This window comes from Galeopterus variegatus, unplaced genomic scaffold, assembly GCF_000696425.1.
Source record: "Galeopterus variegatus unplaced genomic scaffold, G_variegatus-3.0.2 Scaffold1290, whole genome shotgun sequence".
Classification (NCBI taxonomy): domain Eukaryota; kingdom Metazoa; phylum Chordata; class Mammalia; order Dermoptera; family Cynocephalidae; genus Galeopterus; species Galeopterus variegatus.
The window spans coordinates 215,065-232,739 of record NW_007727401.1 but is presented as its reverse complement, the minus strand read 5'-3'; the positions used below and the strand labels follow the sequence as shown (position 1 = coordinate 232,739).

General features: G+C 33.5%; 1 protein-coding gene across 1 annotated transcript in view; it reads right to left on the bottom strand.

The window, feature by feature from the left end:
• The window catches only part of ARID2 (AT rich interactive domain 2 (ARID, RFX-like)), a 167,674-nt gene that overhangs the window by 49,860 nt on the left and 100,139 nt on the right, over positions 1–17,675 (bottom strand). Inside the window, exons 7-14 of the mRNA XM_008576113.1 lie at positions 13,015–13,081; positions 12,668–12,918; positions 12,242–12,338; positions 11,946–12,155; positions 10,745–10,912; positions 3,402–3,483; positions 1,378–1,512; positions 137–333 (exon numbers count right to left, since the gene is read on the bottom strand). Coding sequence (XP_008574335.1) covers positions 137–333; positions 1,378–1,512; positions 3,402–3,483; positions 10,745–10,912; positions 11,946–12,155; positions 12,242–12,338; positions 12,668–12,918; positions 13,015–13,081 — 1,207 coding nt within the window. The remainder of the gene's footprint in view (positions 1–136; positions 334–1,377; positions 1,513–3,401; positions 3,484–10,744; positions 10,913–11,945; positions 12,156–12,241; positions 12,339–12,667; positions 12,919–13,014; positions 13,082–17,675) is intronic.

The window sequence follows — 17,675 nt, the reverse complement described above, 5'->3', positions numbered from 1 at the left end:
AAAAAATAAACCAATTAAGAAAATGCTACTGGAAAAACAATGAAAAGTTACACATTCTAAACGTATATAATATACATTCTTCATTTACTTTTATTATTAAATTAGTAATATTTAAAAACACAACAAAAATTAATACCTGCAGGTGAAGGAGTTGGAGATACATCAGGAACAGAATCAACACGAACAACAGGAGTAGAAACTGGTTGCTGCTGATAGTACATCTGAATGGGAAGTGGGATAGCCCTCCGTTTTACTCCTACCACGTGAATATGTGCCTGCCCATTGTTACTGGAATCCTCCACTCTCTTCACTGTATGATTTGGAAAGACCGTTCTATAAAGTACGTACATACTCAGTTAGTTTTGATAAATAGCACACTAGGAAAAAACACTGACTTCCAGCAATATTTACAGGAATGGCAGTATATTCTCAGCTACTTATGTATAAACTAATATGATTCATGAAGCTATATTTTGCAAGGGTGGCAAGCATCCTCCAATTTTTAAAAATATCATTATTTATTAACTGTGTTTTAAACAATTCCACCCCATATAAAACTAATAAAAAATACCCATTTTATGAACTTTGCAAAATAAAAGCCCTGATATTTGAAGATAAGAGTATTAATTATAAACTATCACTCAATATTGAAAAGATCTAAAGTCATGTCTTTCACATGTAAAAGTAGTAGGAAAAAAAGGAAACTTAACGTCTTTTTCTTTCTTTGTAAACCTTATAAAGTTCCAACACAAACACCAGCTGTTATTTCTGAAATTGTCTTTTATTTAAACCTCTACCCCACTCCAACCTACCCATTTAATTAATTAATTAATTTTTAAATTTTAACTTCTCAATATACATTATAGTTGATTTTCATGTCCCCTTATCGGTTCCTTTTTTCTCCCTCCATCTCCCCCCCCCACCCCGCACTACATCTTATCTGTTCACTTGTCTTAACAAGTTCAAGGACTTGTTGTGATTGTTGTGTCTTCTTCCCCCCAACCCTTTGTTTGTATATTTATTTATTTTTTAGCTCCCACAGATAAGTGAGAACATGTAGTATTTCTCTTTCTGTGCCTGACTTGTTTCACTTAATATAATTTTCTCTAAGACCATCTATGTTGTTGTGAATGGCAATATTTCATTCTTTTTTAATAGCAGAATAGTATTCCACTGTGTAGATATACCAGTTTCCTTATCCACTCATCTGATGATGAACATTTAGGCTGGTTCCAACTCTTGCCTATTCAACCTACCCATTTAAAATTTCAAATAGTAGAGACAGTTAAAACTATATATATTTGGTATTTTCTCTAGAGAGCAGAAAGTACTGTAGGTGATGTAAAAGAACTTTATTTAAAGAATTATGCATCCTACCTAAGACACTTATAAAATCCAGTTGATGTTAGTATTCCACCACGAGCTAATTTACTGCAAGTTGAGAGGTATTCAGAATACATTTCTGCTCGAGAGACAGAACAATCTGGATTTACTTCAAAATGAGCATTTAGCCTAAAAGAGGAGAAAAATAAAGGCATTATGCAATATACTCTAGGAAAGTCTATATTTAAATATCCTAAAACCATTTGAAGGCAATTTGTTACAAACTAATATTTATACACACTAATCAAATTTCACTATCTCATATGTTACCAAAAATGCATGCTAGGTTTTAGACAAATTAAATAAAAGAGATTAACTACTTAATCATGCTTATTTTAGTATTAAAAATATCATTAACAGCAAATATAAAAACTATGTTCACATCCCAGTGAGAGCAGGGTTGGTCTGTTGGCAACAAATGTTCAATACAAATAGTTTTATTCAGTAAATATCTACTCAGGATCCTGTCTTGGAATAATCATAATATAACAGAAGCTCCCAATTATGAGCTATTTGCCTTGGAGTTGAGGAAAATGGGGGAAAATAGAACTAAAGGTATACTCTTCTTGGCTCTTGGATTAAATTTCCTCAAAAGAAATTTACCCAAGCTTTTCAACTAATCCCTAAGACAACACTTCCCATGCTGCCCACTTCCCCATTTCGAAATACTTCTTTCTATTTGTTAATCCATTACAAAGTAATTTAAACTTTAGTTTGTCTTTTTCTTAAAGAGACTTTCATCCATAAATTGGGATTGGAGGCCTCTACATACATTTATAGGACTCTTTCCAGAACTCACTATGCATAACAGACCAACTTAACAGCTGTTTTTTATGAACTGAATCAAAAAATAATTATGATAAAATAATTGCAAAATGACCCTCCCTCCCTCTCCAAGATCTGGCAGAAATGAGCAACTGTGATTTATAAGACCAAATCTATGCCTAACGCACATATTTTATAGTGATTATGGTACATCTCTTTCCAACTTTCACAATCCTCTGTATATCAAGATTTTAAAAAGACTAGATATAAAAAACATTTTAATTGCAACATGGAAGACAAACATTTCCAAATATTGGAAGAGATTCCTCAAATATAAGGGGTCAATGTGTAAAATTACAGAAGGTGAGGAAAAGCAAATAATTAGAGATATTTAAAACCATAAATCTGATTTAAGCAAAATAGTAAAGTCTGGAGAAAACTATAGTAGGAACAAAGATATGAAAGCACCAAATGCATGGAACACAGAGTGACAGAAGCATGGAATGGGAGACAAATAATCTTAGAGAATGGGAGAAAAGGGATAAAGGAAAGAAATTTTTTACAGTGAAATATCATTGGAAAGTGATCTTATACTTCAATCTGTTAATCTTCTAAATAATTTAAATTGAACTTCATAAATAATGTGAAGGCAACTACCTATGACAAAATAGCTGAGATATGACTACTCAATCTTCTCAAGAAAATATTATTGTCAAGTTGCTTATTTCAAGGTAGACACATTGGGTATTCTCCCATTTGACAAATTTCCCCTCACTACTCACGAAAAGAAAAAAATTAACTATCAATGAATAAGAAGTCTTGCTTTAGATGGAAAATAATAGGCATTTAACAACAAAACCTGGTTTTATTTAAAGTCAGTACAATTCAGTTTTAACAAAACATTAATTTTGAAGAACAAATTTTGTAATACGACAAACCTTATTTTCTACAAAGTCAAAGATAACTTTTTAACATAAATTTTACTCTGAAAAGAAATTAAATGGAGCAATTTAATGAAATTTTAGTCAGACTATTTTTATTCTGAAATTTCTGATTAATATTTTTCTTTCAAATTATTCCAAAATAAAGGTGAAGTGATTTTACATTGTCCTTTCTTTTTATAAATGATATTTTACTGTAACTAAAAAGAAATACAGAATAAAATATTCTGGATAACTGTCAAATACATTTCCTTCTTTTCTTTTGCTTTATTCTTCCCAAGGATAAAGCCTGGGTAGAAATAAAACACTTACCACTGACAAGCAAACTTCTCACTATCTATTTCCACTATTCCTGGAGGTGGAGCAACATGCTGTGCTACAACTGCTCTGGAAGCTAAAAAAAAAAAAAAAATACATTAGCTACATCATTTTTAAAAAGTTGCTATATGCCACTTTTAGTTCCTGGACACTAAACCAATTAATGTTCACAATGAATACCTCTTAAAAAAAGTACATCAACATATGAAAATATACAAATTAGAAAAAGAAATATGTATTAGAGCACATATACTAGGCACTATCTTAGATGCTTCATATAAACTTTTGTTTAACTTTGCAATCATTCAATAACAACAATAATATGGATGATTTCACTAATATAAACTCTATTTTCCAGTGGGCCAGACACTGAACTAAATACTTTACATATATTATTTTACTTAATTCTTTCATGAGGTAAGTACACATAAGGAAACTGAGACTCAAAGTGATTAAAACAACTAGCCCAGGGCATAAATAAGCATCTCTCTCAGTTCAGTTATAAAAGCAGAATGCATCAGAAATTATACCTTCACTTCTGAATTTAACAAATTAATATTAACTCTACAAGTGGCATATATAAAATTTCTGGGATAAGATGAACAAAGCTGAACTTATTTAAACTCCCACATTCAAGAAAGAATTTTCATGGATTATTCTCTTGGGCGGGGGTGGGGGGAAGAATTCTGTTGTAATAGTAGTTTTGAAGTATACTTTTTGTCCTGAAAGAAGCAATATGGTGTGTAAAAATGTACTAGCTATTAAGACACATACAGGGGCCCTGCCAAGGTCCTGAGGTATGGAGCAGGCGAAGCTGAACCGATACCACACTCAGGTAAAGAGCACACCAAAAACACCATTTCCACATGGGTAGCCCACCATAGCCACCACAATTGCCACGGCTGCCACAAAAGCAGCTAGTCTCTATAGCAGCAGTCACAGCCACCGTACAGATGGCACACCAGACTTAAGAAGAGGTCCTCTCTCCACAAAGCACACTCCAGAGTAAGAAAAGAAGCATCTGCTTTACAACAATAGGGGAGGACTTCAGCATACCTGTCTCAGTATTGGACAGACCATCTAAGCAACAAATCAACAGAGGAACAGTTAATCTATCAGATGGAGAGAACAAATCTATGGTTAATAGAGGGGGGAAGGAGAGGCAAAGGAGGGACAAGAGATTGGATAAGGGGCATAAAGAACAAGTATGATTTGTAATAATGAATATGCTAATAAAAAAAGAAAAAAAGACATACAATATCTAAGACTTCACTTATGGTATATCTTAAAATCATTTCAAGGCCAATGAATGAATGAAGTTAATCATCTACTATTTCTAACAAGATGAACAGATCTGTAGGAAAAAAATAAGATCTCTACAAAGAAACTCATGAAAACTATAATAGAAGATAATATAAATGTCTTATTATCATAATAAACAATAAGTATGAATTTTACATATTTGTAAATTAAAAGTTATTATCCTGTTTCATCATTGAATCAGCATTATTTTGTAGTTTTTAAACATACAAAATGTACCCACTATTTTTTCAGATGATATTTTAGTAAAACTTCTCAGAACATTCAAATAGAACAAATACATTTCATTGGAACTAGAGGAGCTCCACTGGACAAATGTGTGAATGAACTAAAGCAATCATGATGTTTGATGAGGCCCCAGCCTTTCTTTGGCATAATAACTAATCACAGCCACTTAAACACTCACTCTGTATTAAGCCATTTATGTTTACATTATTTGTTTTAATCTTTAGAAGTTTAATTATCCCTATTTTAGAGATCAGAAAAGATTTTCCCAGAGATCAGAGATTAAGTTCACACAGGAAGACATGATGGAGATAGCAGAGCTAGGTATAGTTGGAAAGCCTTCGTTTAGAAGTGTTGGATGTCAATCCAGATCTGCCGCATTTCAGAGGTCATACTGTGATATGCTGCTTCTTAAGAGAACATAATAATTAGAACCAAAATTTATCCTATTGGCAATTCCAGCATATCTTTCTTCTCCTTCTAACTGGATGATACCATTACAGAAAATACCTTTCTAGGGCCTGAACCTATGTAGAAATCTTACCTTTATTGCTTGTATTATGAAAGAGTATATCCTACATTTAGACTGAAATTTCTTGAATCAATTATCAATCAATTCTATTAAACATTAGAAATTATGTTGAAATTATGAGAAACCTTATGAACAATGTATAATGAAGAATGTTAATTACGAATTTAAACTGAAAACATACATTACTATAAACATAGCTACAAAACTGAGAAGCACAGACCTTGGGATACCTTCAAAGGGACTTATACTTTGAAAGGAATCAATTTCCACATACTCAACTTTTGAACATACTCCTTCCTAAAATTGCTTTGTCTGAGAATATCACCTCCTCTTTGACAACTTGTTTTTCTATCATTCTGGAACAGAAAGGCTGAACTCTCATCCATCTTTTACAATACTGCAGAAATATGGTTAAATATATAACTATGGAGCCAGAGAGTTCCATCACTCACTAGCAGTGTAACCTTGGACAAGTTACTAAATTTCTCTATGAAATGGGGAAAAGTAACAGTACAATGACCTCATAGGTTGTTATGAAGATTTGAGGAGCTTATATGTAGGTCACTTCAAACAATGCGTAGCACAAAGTAAGCACTATATAAACATTAGCTATTATTATTATGGTGTTAAAAACCTCTGAAACACCAAAGGGAGAATTAGAAACATTAGTGTCCACAATACCTCTTAACCAAGGTATTATGGTAGGTCTTCCTGTCAATGCCAGTGTTTTATATATTGAAGTCAAAGTTGGGCATTTGGGGCATTCTGGTCCTTTGGTGTGTTTTGAATTCAGATATATATAGAGAGAGAGATAGATATATAGTTATATATATATAGTGATGACAATTTTGCTTAATGTCCTTGACTCCTCTTTCCCTCAAGTACTGTCAAAGCACGCATTACTTCTGAGGCAGAATCCTGTGTAAGCAAAAGCACAGAAAATATTTTAAGTAAATATCAAAGGTTTCTTATTTAATTCAGATGATAAACTCATGACAAGTTTAACTCAGAATTCTGAAGTAAGGAAGGTGTCATAGAAACACATCTCATACTTTCTTGAACTGAAAACAAAGTTGGACTTTTTCTAAGTAACAGAAAGTGAGTCTGATTAAGCAAGAGTTTTTAATAATAAAAACTACCTTTATCAGTTATATTATATGGCAGACATTTTCCACGAATTGAATGGAGTAAATTTGCAGTGCCAAGGTTTTCACAAAAATGTATTCAAAGAACATGATAAAAAAGCACTTTATAAATATCAAAAATATTGTATTGGTCTTGAAATGAACAATATTTCAATTTTCCTAACCCAGTAGTCCTCAAAGTATAGTCCCCAGACTTACTACATCAACATCTCATGGGAACTTGTCAAAAATGAAAAATTTCAGGTCCCACCTGTTTCAGAAACCCAGGATATGAGGCCCAGAAATCTGTGTTTTAATAAGCCCATCAGGTGATTCTGGTGCACCCTAAAGTTTGAGAATCACTATGCTAAAATTTTTTGATTATATTAGGTTACACAAGGTGCTTCTAAGTAAAAGAATACCAAGTATAATTTATAGACATAATCTGTTAATATCTTTTTAATTTTCCAGAAACTTAAAAAAAAAGTCTCTAATGTCCAAGCATCAAATACTCTTACAAGCCACATACTTGTTAATTCTTTGATTTCAACAAAAACAAAGGAGAACTCAAGTTGTCAGATGATCATTAACTGATGTCCTCATGAAAGGGAAAAGAGACCAGAGCTAGCTAGCTTTCTGTGAGGACACAGTAAGGCGGCAGTCATCTGCAAGCCAGGAAGAGCCCTCATCAGAAACTGAACTCTGTCAGACCTTGATCTTGGACTTCCCAATCTCCCTGTGAAAAATAAATTTTTGTTAAGCCAAAAAAGAAAAAAACCCAAACAAAAAACCAATACTTTTTGAATAATTCTGATGAAGTTAAAAGAACTGAAAGCACTATTCTCATCTATTTATTGCTGTGAACTAGATTTTTCAACTTATATCTATAAAAATGGAAAATAGGAATAGAAGTGATACTGATTCCAGTTTAATTCCAGCAATAAATAATATTCATTCAGACATACACTGACTGATAGCTTCTAGAGAATTAGAAAAAAAAGTCCCATACAACTCATTAAAAGGTGCACATCCAATAATTTTACTTTTTAATAATTAGTTATAAAAACTTGTAATGTATTTACTGTTATTTGATGTACTGTTTATTACTAAAACTTGTAATGATAAAATAAATTTTTAAACACTTAGGGCCTTCTAGAATAACAAGGAATTAATTGAAAAAAACTTTAAAATGTCTATTTTACAGCTGAAAAGTATTGATAGGGTGATGAATAAAAGACTTCAAGCATAAAACCTCTTACACATTAGAATGAAATGCTGTGAGGATATTACAATATGAGATTAAGGTGAAAGAAGGATATTGTAAAATTTCTGTTGTTAAAGAGTTTGTGTATTGTTAAAATGGATGATGGTATCAAGATTCCAGTAGATACAAAAAGTGTTGTCATTATTTTATTTTAGAAAGTCAATTGACTATACATCAAGAAAATATATTATTTGCAACTATTTAAATTATGATGAAATTTCAACGTCAACCTAAAAATGGGTGAGAGGTAACAAAATTTCCATAGGGATGAGGGGAAGTAAGCAAAAAGGTTGAAGATGACCATTCCATAAGAGAGCAGCATTGAACTATTGTGGGGAGTGTGGTGGGAAGGAGCTAAACTATTTAAAGTTGTCATTCAGGGCAAGTATAAGTAACAAAGTGCTCTCCAACTCAAAAATAAACTCTTTTAGGTCCCAGAGGCCTAATTCCTTTTCTATTAATGAATTACTACATAGATGAATAAGTGACAAACTCAGTGTTTAATTTTGTCCATTTGCCAAATGACGACCAAATCTTAGGTTGGCAAGTGGGTTCATTTGTTGAGGTCAAAAGAACTGTTAAGGTCAAAAGTCAATCATAAGGCAAAAAGAGTAGCTTTCATCAAAGTCACTCTTGAAAATTCCTCAAATGGCCTATCACAGTTCACTGACAATTTATCAGTTCCTCTAACTTTTTGTTAGATACCATTTCTCTATGGCACTAATTAATTTACTCTTCAGTTTCTTCTTTGAGGATAAAAACATATCCTTACCACCCACTTAACTGGCAACACAAACTGTTTCATTTCTTTATTAAGGTTTAGAAACCATTAATACTCTGACCAAAGATTCCCTAATATGCATTGGCTATCTAACATCTATTGCTTGTTGAGTAGACTGGCAGTCAAAATTGCCTATTTTTTTGCCTTCTACTATTTGTCCAGTTCTGTTAGGTAGACTCAAGTAAGTTAAATGCACATATGATACATAACTCTAACATATAGTGCAGAGGGACATAATGGAAATCAATGAAATATGTGATACATGTTATATACTTTGTGTAAATAGAGTACAGTCAGCTATCTGCATCCGTGGGCATCTGTGGATTCAAACAACCATGGATTGAAAATATTCAGGAAAAAAAAACTGCATCTGTACTGAATATGTGCAGACTTTTCGTCTTGCCATTATTCCTCAAGCAATACAATATAACAACTATCTTTTTTTTTTTTTTTTTTAAAGATGACCGGTAAGGGGATCTCAACCCTTGACTTGGTGTTGTCAGCACCACGCCCAGCCAGTGAGCGAACCGGCCATCCCCATGTGGGATCCAAACCCGGGGCCTTGGTGTTATCAGCACCGCACTCTACCGAGTGAGCCACGGGCCGGCCCTACAATATAACAACTATTTGCATTACACTGTATTAGGTATTATAAGTAATTTAGAGATGATTTAAAGTATGTAGGAGATGTGCACAGATTATGTGCAAATTCTATGCCCTTTTATATCAGAGATTTGAGCATCTATGAATTTTGGAATCTGGGGGAGGTCCTACAAGAAATCCCCCATGAATACTGTGGGACTGCTGTACACAGTTTTAATACTGTGAGTTAGGGTAGAAGAGAGATTGGGACCACGAATGAATATAAGGAGAACAGATAGCTGGAGAGAGATGATGAGTCTGAACTGAGTCACAAACACTGGCAATTGAAGAGGCCAGGGTATTTAGGAAGACTCAACAAGATTTGATGGTTAAAGATTAAGGATGATGAGATTTTTAGTTTGGGGGTAGTGAGGGAGGATGAGAAAGACCTGAATATACTTTTAGCTGAAATGATGAAGTGAAAAAAGAGTGGTTTAAGATATGGAACAGGAGATGGGAAAGACTGAGATTCAGAGCACAGATTCAGAAGAAGTTAGCATCTCTTTCTGAGAGAAGGGGAAGTTGAAGGAGGATGAGTTTAGATGCTAAGAACTTTGTAACTGAAGCGGTAAAAAGTTGAACTTCATTTTACACGAGCCTCTGTATTAACTGCAAAGTGAGAGGTGAGATCAACTGAGAAAACAAGTATCCTCCATTCGAAAAATACTAAGAGAAGTGTCTTGGGAATGTAGGAATTGGGAGCATAGGAAGCGAAAGGGCAGCTGAGGAGAAAAATAGATAGTTTTTGTTACAACAAACGAAGGTAGAGAAAGCGCTCTACAAAAAGGCCAAGTGTGCTAAAATACAAAAATGATGACTCACAATGAGCCAGGAGAAAGAAGTCCAAAGACTAACGAGAAGGCTGGTTATTAGACAAGTCTGTACTATAATCACAGATATTTGAGTTAAACAGAGCCAAAGGACCTTAGGAAGGGTACACACGTGCAGGTATACATGCCTGTATATGTGTCTGTGTATGTATGTCCATGCACCTGCTCCTAGGCTCTGACTTTGTGGTTTTGGGTCCAAAATTTAAGGGTGTTAGTGGTATTACACTTACACACCCTAATGACTGTCTGAGAAAATTATAAGGTAATATAATATTCCTGTTATGTCAACTTCCCACAACCAGTTTCACAAATAATCAGCTCATAGGGGTACTTGTTATTGCCGTCACAATTGTGAGTACTTAATCCCTCATACTCTATAACTCCTTCTCAACTTGATTTCTCTATCACACTATTCTTTCTTTGTGCTCACCTACTACTTCTAGAATGTATACTCCTGGAATGTATAATATCTAAGAAATTAGAGTACATATTCAAATTCTCCTTTAGCCTAGTCTACTGTAAAATATCAGTTTCCTGTACCGCATATTTAAATTTATCCTTGGTATTAAATCTTATACACCAATAACCACACTGAAGAAGAACACGTAAAAAGACTAACCTGGGGCAGATGCTACATGGGTCTGGGTTTGGACTTGCTCTAAAGCTTGTGGCCTAATTTCAGATAAAACTTGATGACTGGAACTTGGATGTTCGACGAGTTTTACTGCAGCTAGTGCATCAGGGCCAAACATCTGAATATCCATAGAAACCAGACACACTAACATGTCTAAAATAGATTTAAAAAACCAATAGTTATTAGTCAATAATATTATAAAACAATGTCATCACCGGAGAACACATACAGAATACTGCTTCTCAAATGCCAGTCCACGAATCATTGTACATCAGAATGATCAGTGGATCTTTAAAAAAGACTTCTAGGGTCCATTTCTGAATACTGTTTTAGCAGTTCTGGAGTGGGGGCTGGATCTCTATATTTTCAAAAAGCTTCCCAACTGATTCTGATGTATAGCCAGATAACAACTCTTAAGAAAAGTGACATCTTAATTTCATAATAATAAATTTTCAAACTAAATCTTTATTAACTCTAACATTAGCATTTATATCCAAGAAAGACATAATTTTAACCACCGAGCAAAATGTTAACATGGCATGTGTTAGTAGGTATGTTTAAAACTGACAACTGCTAAGGACATGAGTTCACTGATTTTTAAGGATAGTCCCACTATCAGCAACTTCTATGAACAGAAGGAAGTTTGTTTCACTCAACTTTAGTAGTTTAATAGTAGTAGCTGACCATTTGAAACAGAAAGACCTGCTCCCAGAGTCAGACATAGTAGTTTTGTTGATTCAACTCTCATATATAATAGAAATAAAGAGAAGGAATAGGGATTACCGATTGCCACATAATCCTGATCTCTACAATAGATGTTTCTTGCTCATCTAAAACAGGCAGAAAGAGCAATGCACACAAGTGTGTTTGAGAGGTAATGACTCCTCAAAATAAAATGATAAACCCCAAATATCAATTAAGGTTTTTTTTTTTTTTGTCCTTTTCGTGACCAGTAAGGGGATCACAACCCTCGGTGTGGTGTCACCCGCACCGCGCTCAGCCAGTCAGCGCACCGGCCAGTCCTATATAGGATCTGAACCTGTGGCGGGAGCATCGCTGCACTCCCAGTGCCGCGCTCTCCCAAGTGCGCCACGGGGCTGGCCCCAACTGAGGTTTTTGTATAGCACCACATTTATATTTTTCCTCAAAAAGAAAATAATTTAAATGTTTTTTGGTCTAGTCTTACCTATGCTCTTTTCCACTTTTGCGATTTTTGTGCAAGCGACATCTCCCATTTCAGTGAGCATGTATAGCACCTCGAGTGTTGAGATTACAAGCAGCACATCAGGTAAAGTGAGATGACAAATGATCTCTTTGTAGGAATCTTGATCAACATATTCACAAATTAAAACACCATTATCTTCTGCTTTGCAAAGATTTCCCAAAATTTCCATGCCTGAAACACACACATATATATTTGTTTTTTGACAAGTGATAAAGTTTGTTCACTTTAGACAAGGAAAAACTTAAGCAAGCACTTACCCCTCATCTTTAAAAATCTATCCCTTGACATTAGGCATTTTGTAACAGTATGAAACATCAGATGAGTAGTTTTGAAATCAACAGGGTCCAATAAAAGCTGAAAAAAAGAAAGAACACTATTGTTGAGCTATGCTTCCTCCAAGGTGTATATCTCAAATTTAATTAAAATGAACAGAACAATGTCGAAGAACTTCAAAAAGTATAATTATCATGAGACTAGCCATCACTAAATTTGAAAGATCATTTCAAATATTTCTTTTTTTCCACAAAAGTGTGTGATACTTCTACACCACCACTTTTAGAAACAAATACATGTAAACTTTTAATATTCTGTAAATAAGGCAACTATAAAATGCCACATCCTCAAATTTTAAAGTAAATGTTGCTAACTATAAAAACTATTTTAAGGTACTATCACATGCTTACCTCAGCTGCAATATTTCCTAACGTGTCAAGGCCTAATTGCCTTAAAGAAATAAAATGACTATGTGCAGAAAGTAATAGGAAACGAAGACAGGTACGATTAGCTGCCAAGAGCTTAACATTGCCCTCCTCAAAGGAAAGATTTCGCAAAATCACTGCAATCTGAAGTACCCGCTGTCCTTCAATATCGTTAATGCCCAGCTTTCGAGGTGGATGAAATAAAGATTCCCAAATCCATTCTCCTGATGTACCTTCTACAATAAAAAATATAAATTTCACTTAAATTGGTATTTCCTTTATTATTATTGATATTTCAAAATTACTTCATAATTTTGCTTTCATTGACTTACCATGAGATTTGTTTCTGTCAGAAATGAGGTCACGTACTTCATTATCATCAACAATGTCTTTCCAAAACTGTAATGAGAAATCATTATTTTTAATTCTGATTTTTGAAACAACTCTTCTGTTACTTTAAAGATAGTCACACACAATATAAAATTTCTATCTTCTCTGTTAGTTCATGTGGTTATTGTTCAGGTCATAATGGAGTTAACAGGTACTGGAGTAGTCATTTCTTTGAAATAAATGCTTGATTTTCTATAGTTCAAGATGCTTATATACAATAAGGTATCTTTTTTAGACCAGGGTTTTTTTAGACCCTTAAAAGGTCTGTGAAAGAAATTAGGACGTCTGTGAACTTAGATGGGGGAAAAAATGACATCTTTATGTTCATTAAACCTTAACTAAAATTGAGCATTTCTTTAGTATTTTCTTACCCTAAATGTTAGGCAACTAACCACAGTAATAGCAGTACCGGTGACATTGTCACCAGTATGAATCACAGATATTTTCAGATCACATTTACAGCTACAGAAAACATCTAGAAATAGTCTTTACACTGATTAGTACTAAAAAATTATGGGAGGTATTAATCTCACCTGTAAATTGCACATATGCCACTTAACTGTTACTTATGGACTAATAAGGAAGCATACGTGACTGTGTGTTTTTTATCTCTAAACATTATAGTATGTATATTTCAAATCAGCTGTTTTTGGAATCTAAGTTCTTTTGCACTTAAAGCCATTAGTCTGGGCCGGCCCGGTGGCGCACTGGAGAGTGCGCTGCTTGGGAGCACATCACCAAACTCCAAGAATGACAAAAATGTGTACAAACATCATAATAAAACTCTGAGAAACAAAGACAAAGATAAAAATCATCAATGCACTGGGGCCGGCCCAGTGGCGCACTGCTATAGTGCGCCGCTTGGGAAGTGCGGCGGCGCTCCCGCCGAGGGTTCAGATCCCACATATGGACTGGTTCCCGCTCACTGGCTGAGCGAGGCGCGGGAGCGACACCGAGGGCTACAATCCCGTTGCCGGTCCCGGTCCGGTACGGGGGCAACACTGAGGGTTGCGATCCGTTGCCGGACACGGAAAAAGACAAAAAAAAAAAAAAAATCATCAATGCAAAAAGGACAGAGAACCTTGAAAAGGACAATTAAAATGACAGCTGACATTGTAATAGGAATAATGGAGGCCAGAAGACAATGAGACATTTTCAAAGTAATGGAAGAAAATATCTGCCAATCTAGAATTCTTATAAAGTGTTCTCCAAGAATGAAGGTAAAATAAAGAGTTTTGACAAATGAAAAACAGAAAGTTCATGATCTGCAAACCTGCAATGAAGAGAAATATATGAAAAAGGAAAATGTGATTAAACCCAAATAAATGTTTAATGAATAAAACACTAAAAAAAGTTCTTATGGAATATAAATATATGTAAAATTAAAATTTAAGAAAAATGCTCTTTGTTTAGGTCATAATAGTGTTAAGTAGTCATCCTACCATAAACCAATATGTATGAAAAAACTGTTTTCAGAGATTAGACATGGCTAGTGCAAGACTGTAGTCACTAGAACAAATGAGGTGAGCCCAATGATTGCCCCATATTATAACTTAGACATAATTTCTAGGTTAAGGCATAGGGAAGAGAAACCCAATAGGTCACAGCAATTGCTAAGTGGAGGCGACTGATCAGAGCTTGACAAGGTTAAGGCAGCTTGAATTCAAGAGCAAATGTGCTAACAGAGGTGGGGCTATGAGGAAAAAGAGCTCCATGAATCTGCAGTGATGTGTTGAGTCTACTGCTAAGGACTAAGCTACACATATGCTTAATACATGTGATCAAATTCCACAATGTCAGGCAAAAATGTGGAGAGAAAAACCACTGAGGAGCTATAATTGAACAATTCCATAAATAGAGAAAACTGAATTATATGTCCTGCTCATTCAGTAGAAATGCCTCAAACACCAATGTTAGGAGTAGGAACAAATTAGCCCTAGAGTAAAGGTTAATCAACATGTCATAACAAAGCTTAAAAACAACCCTACTATGTTGATCCATATATCAATTAACAGCCTGCCAGAACCAAGTTCACCATTCATGAAAGACACCAAAATTCACTCAACAATGTAATATTTGCAATATCCATATCTAATGAAAAATTAGTAGACATACAAGGAACTAGGGAACAAGTCACATAGCTAAGACAAAAATCTGTCTCAACAAAAACAGAAGGAGGAAACATCACATATAGAAGAACAATAAGAACAAAGTTGACTTCTTGTCAGTAACAATGCAAACCAGATGACAATGAAATGTTATCTTTCAAATAATTAAAACTCTAAAACTTACAATTTTGTATCCATTAAAAATATCCTTCAGAAATAAAGGCAAAATAAAATTATCAGGAAAATAAAAGCTAAGGGCCTAAACTAACCCAGTCATTAATTTCATAATGTGTAAATGGTCTTAGCACACTGATTTAAAGGCAAAAACGGCATACTTCAGGGAGGACGAAAGCAAGAGCCAACTATATGCTGTCTATAAGAAACACTATATATAAAAACATAAATGAAAAGTATAATATAGAAAAAAATACATCATGACAACTTCAATCATAACAAAACTGGTATACCTTAATTATTATCAGAGTAGACTTTGAAACAAGGTATATTACCAGAAATCAGGCAGAATATTTCATAATATTTTTTAAGAAGTTAGTTCATCAGGAAAACAACAATCCTAAATGTGTATGCAACTAATAACAGTGGTTGAAAATACATGAAGCAAAACCTAACAGAACTGAAAGGGATTATAAACATTCATAATTACAGCTGATGGTTTCAACACTCTCAGGGAATCATGGAACTATTAGATAGAAAAGCAGTAATGATACAAAAGTCTTCAAAAACACCATGAGCCACCCTGTTATTAATAGACACTACATTCATCAACAGTAAAAAACACATCCTTTTAAAATGCACATGAAACATTCACCAAGAAAGACCATAAACTGGACCATAAAATAAGTATTAATATGCTTCAAAAAACTGAAATCATCATGTTCTTAAAGAACAAGGCAATTTGATTAGAAAACAATGATGATGATGATAAAGGTGAGTAGGAAAACCCACATAGTAGGAAATTCAACAGCATGCTTCTATATAAAACATGAATCAAAGAAGAAATCACAAGAAAAATGAAAAAGTATCTTTAAGTAAATGACAATGAAAACTCAGCATAACAAAATTTGTGGGATGCAGCTGAAGCAGTTTATAGAGGGAAAATTATAGTATATGCTGATATTAGACAAGAAAAAAGTTTAAAACCAATGATCTAAAAAAGAGCCAATTCATATGTAACAAAATTAACATATAGCTGTAAATTGAATAAATGGAGATGGAGTTATTCTAGGATCCATGCATTATTCGGGAAATGTTAAAACTACTAATTTACTAAATTAGTATGCATTCAAATTATAATCTCTACTGCAAAGATAAGAGCACAGAAAAATGTGCATAAATATCAAACTAATAGTGAGGGGATTGGATAATAAACAATACTCAGTCAAATCAACTCCAAAAAAGATTAGAAAGGAAGGGAAAAAAAAAAAGAACAGGAAAGAAGCATACAGTTAGAAACATTTTAAATTTAAACACAAATGCATCAAAATTACATTAAATGTAAAGAGAATAAATGAAATAATTTAAAAACAAAGTTTTTCACTGTGGATAAAAACAAACAAAAAAACTAAAACAAAAATAAAGCCCAAACATATTGTTTACAAAATCTCATTAAAAATATACAGATAAGAAAGGCTGAAAGTAAAATATAAACCATACAAACGACGAACAAATGAAAGCTGATATAGTTATATTGATATCAAGACCAAAAAACCCTACAAAACTTAAAGACAAAAGGAAAGACACTTTATTATAAGTTCAATTGACAGAAAGATAACAACTATATCTGTGTGCACTAAATAACAGTCTCAAAATATTAAAGCACAATATTATAGAACTACAAAGAAAAAGAGTCACATTCCACAATCAAAATGGGAAATTTTAACATACCTCTACATAAATGAAAGGCCTAACAGAAAAAAATGCCAGTACTGATGTGGAAATATGAGCATCATGATTAATGGTGTTGGCCTGACATATATAGAAATCTACACCCAACATCAGAAATTAATATTTTCAAAGATTTGTAGAGTGCTTATAAAATTTGACCAATGCTAGGCTTCAAAATAAGGAATGAAAACATTCAAAAGCTTAAAATTATACAGAGTACATTCTCTCTCAGCACAATGAAATTTGGTTAGAAATTAATAAAAAGAAAATTAAAATAACTTAATGTTTCCAAAAATTAAGAAAATTCCTTGCGAAATAACCAGTGTATCAAAGGAAAAATCAAAATGGAAATGAGCAGATATTTTAAACTGAGTTGCAATGAAAACATGACATATCAAAACTGGCAGAATAAGGTTAAAGCTGAGTTTAAGAGGGAATTTTGTGGTCTTAAATATATGTATTAGAATGTATATATTAGAAAAAAAATAAAACAAAAATCTGTCATCTAAGCAACACCTCAAGAAGTTAAAAAAAAGTGCAGCAATTAAATAATATGTAACTAAAGAAAATATCCATCTAACAAGGGATCA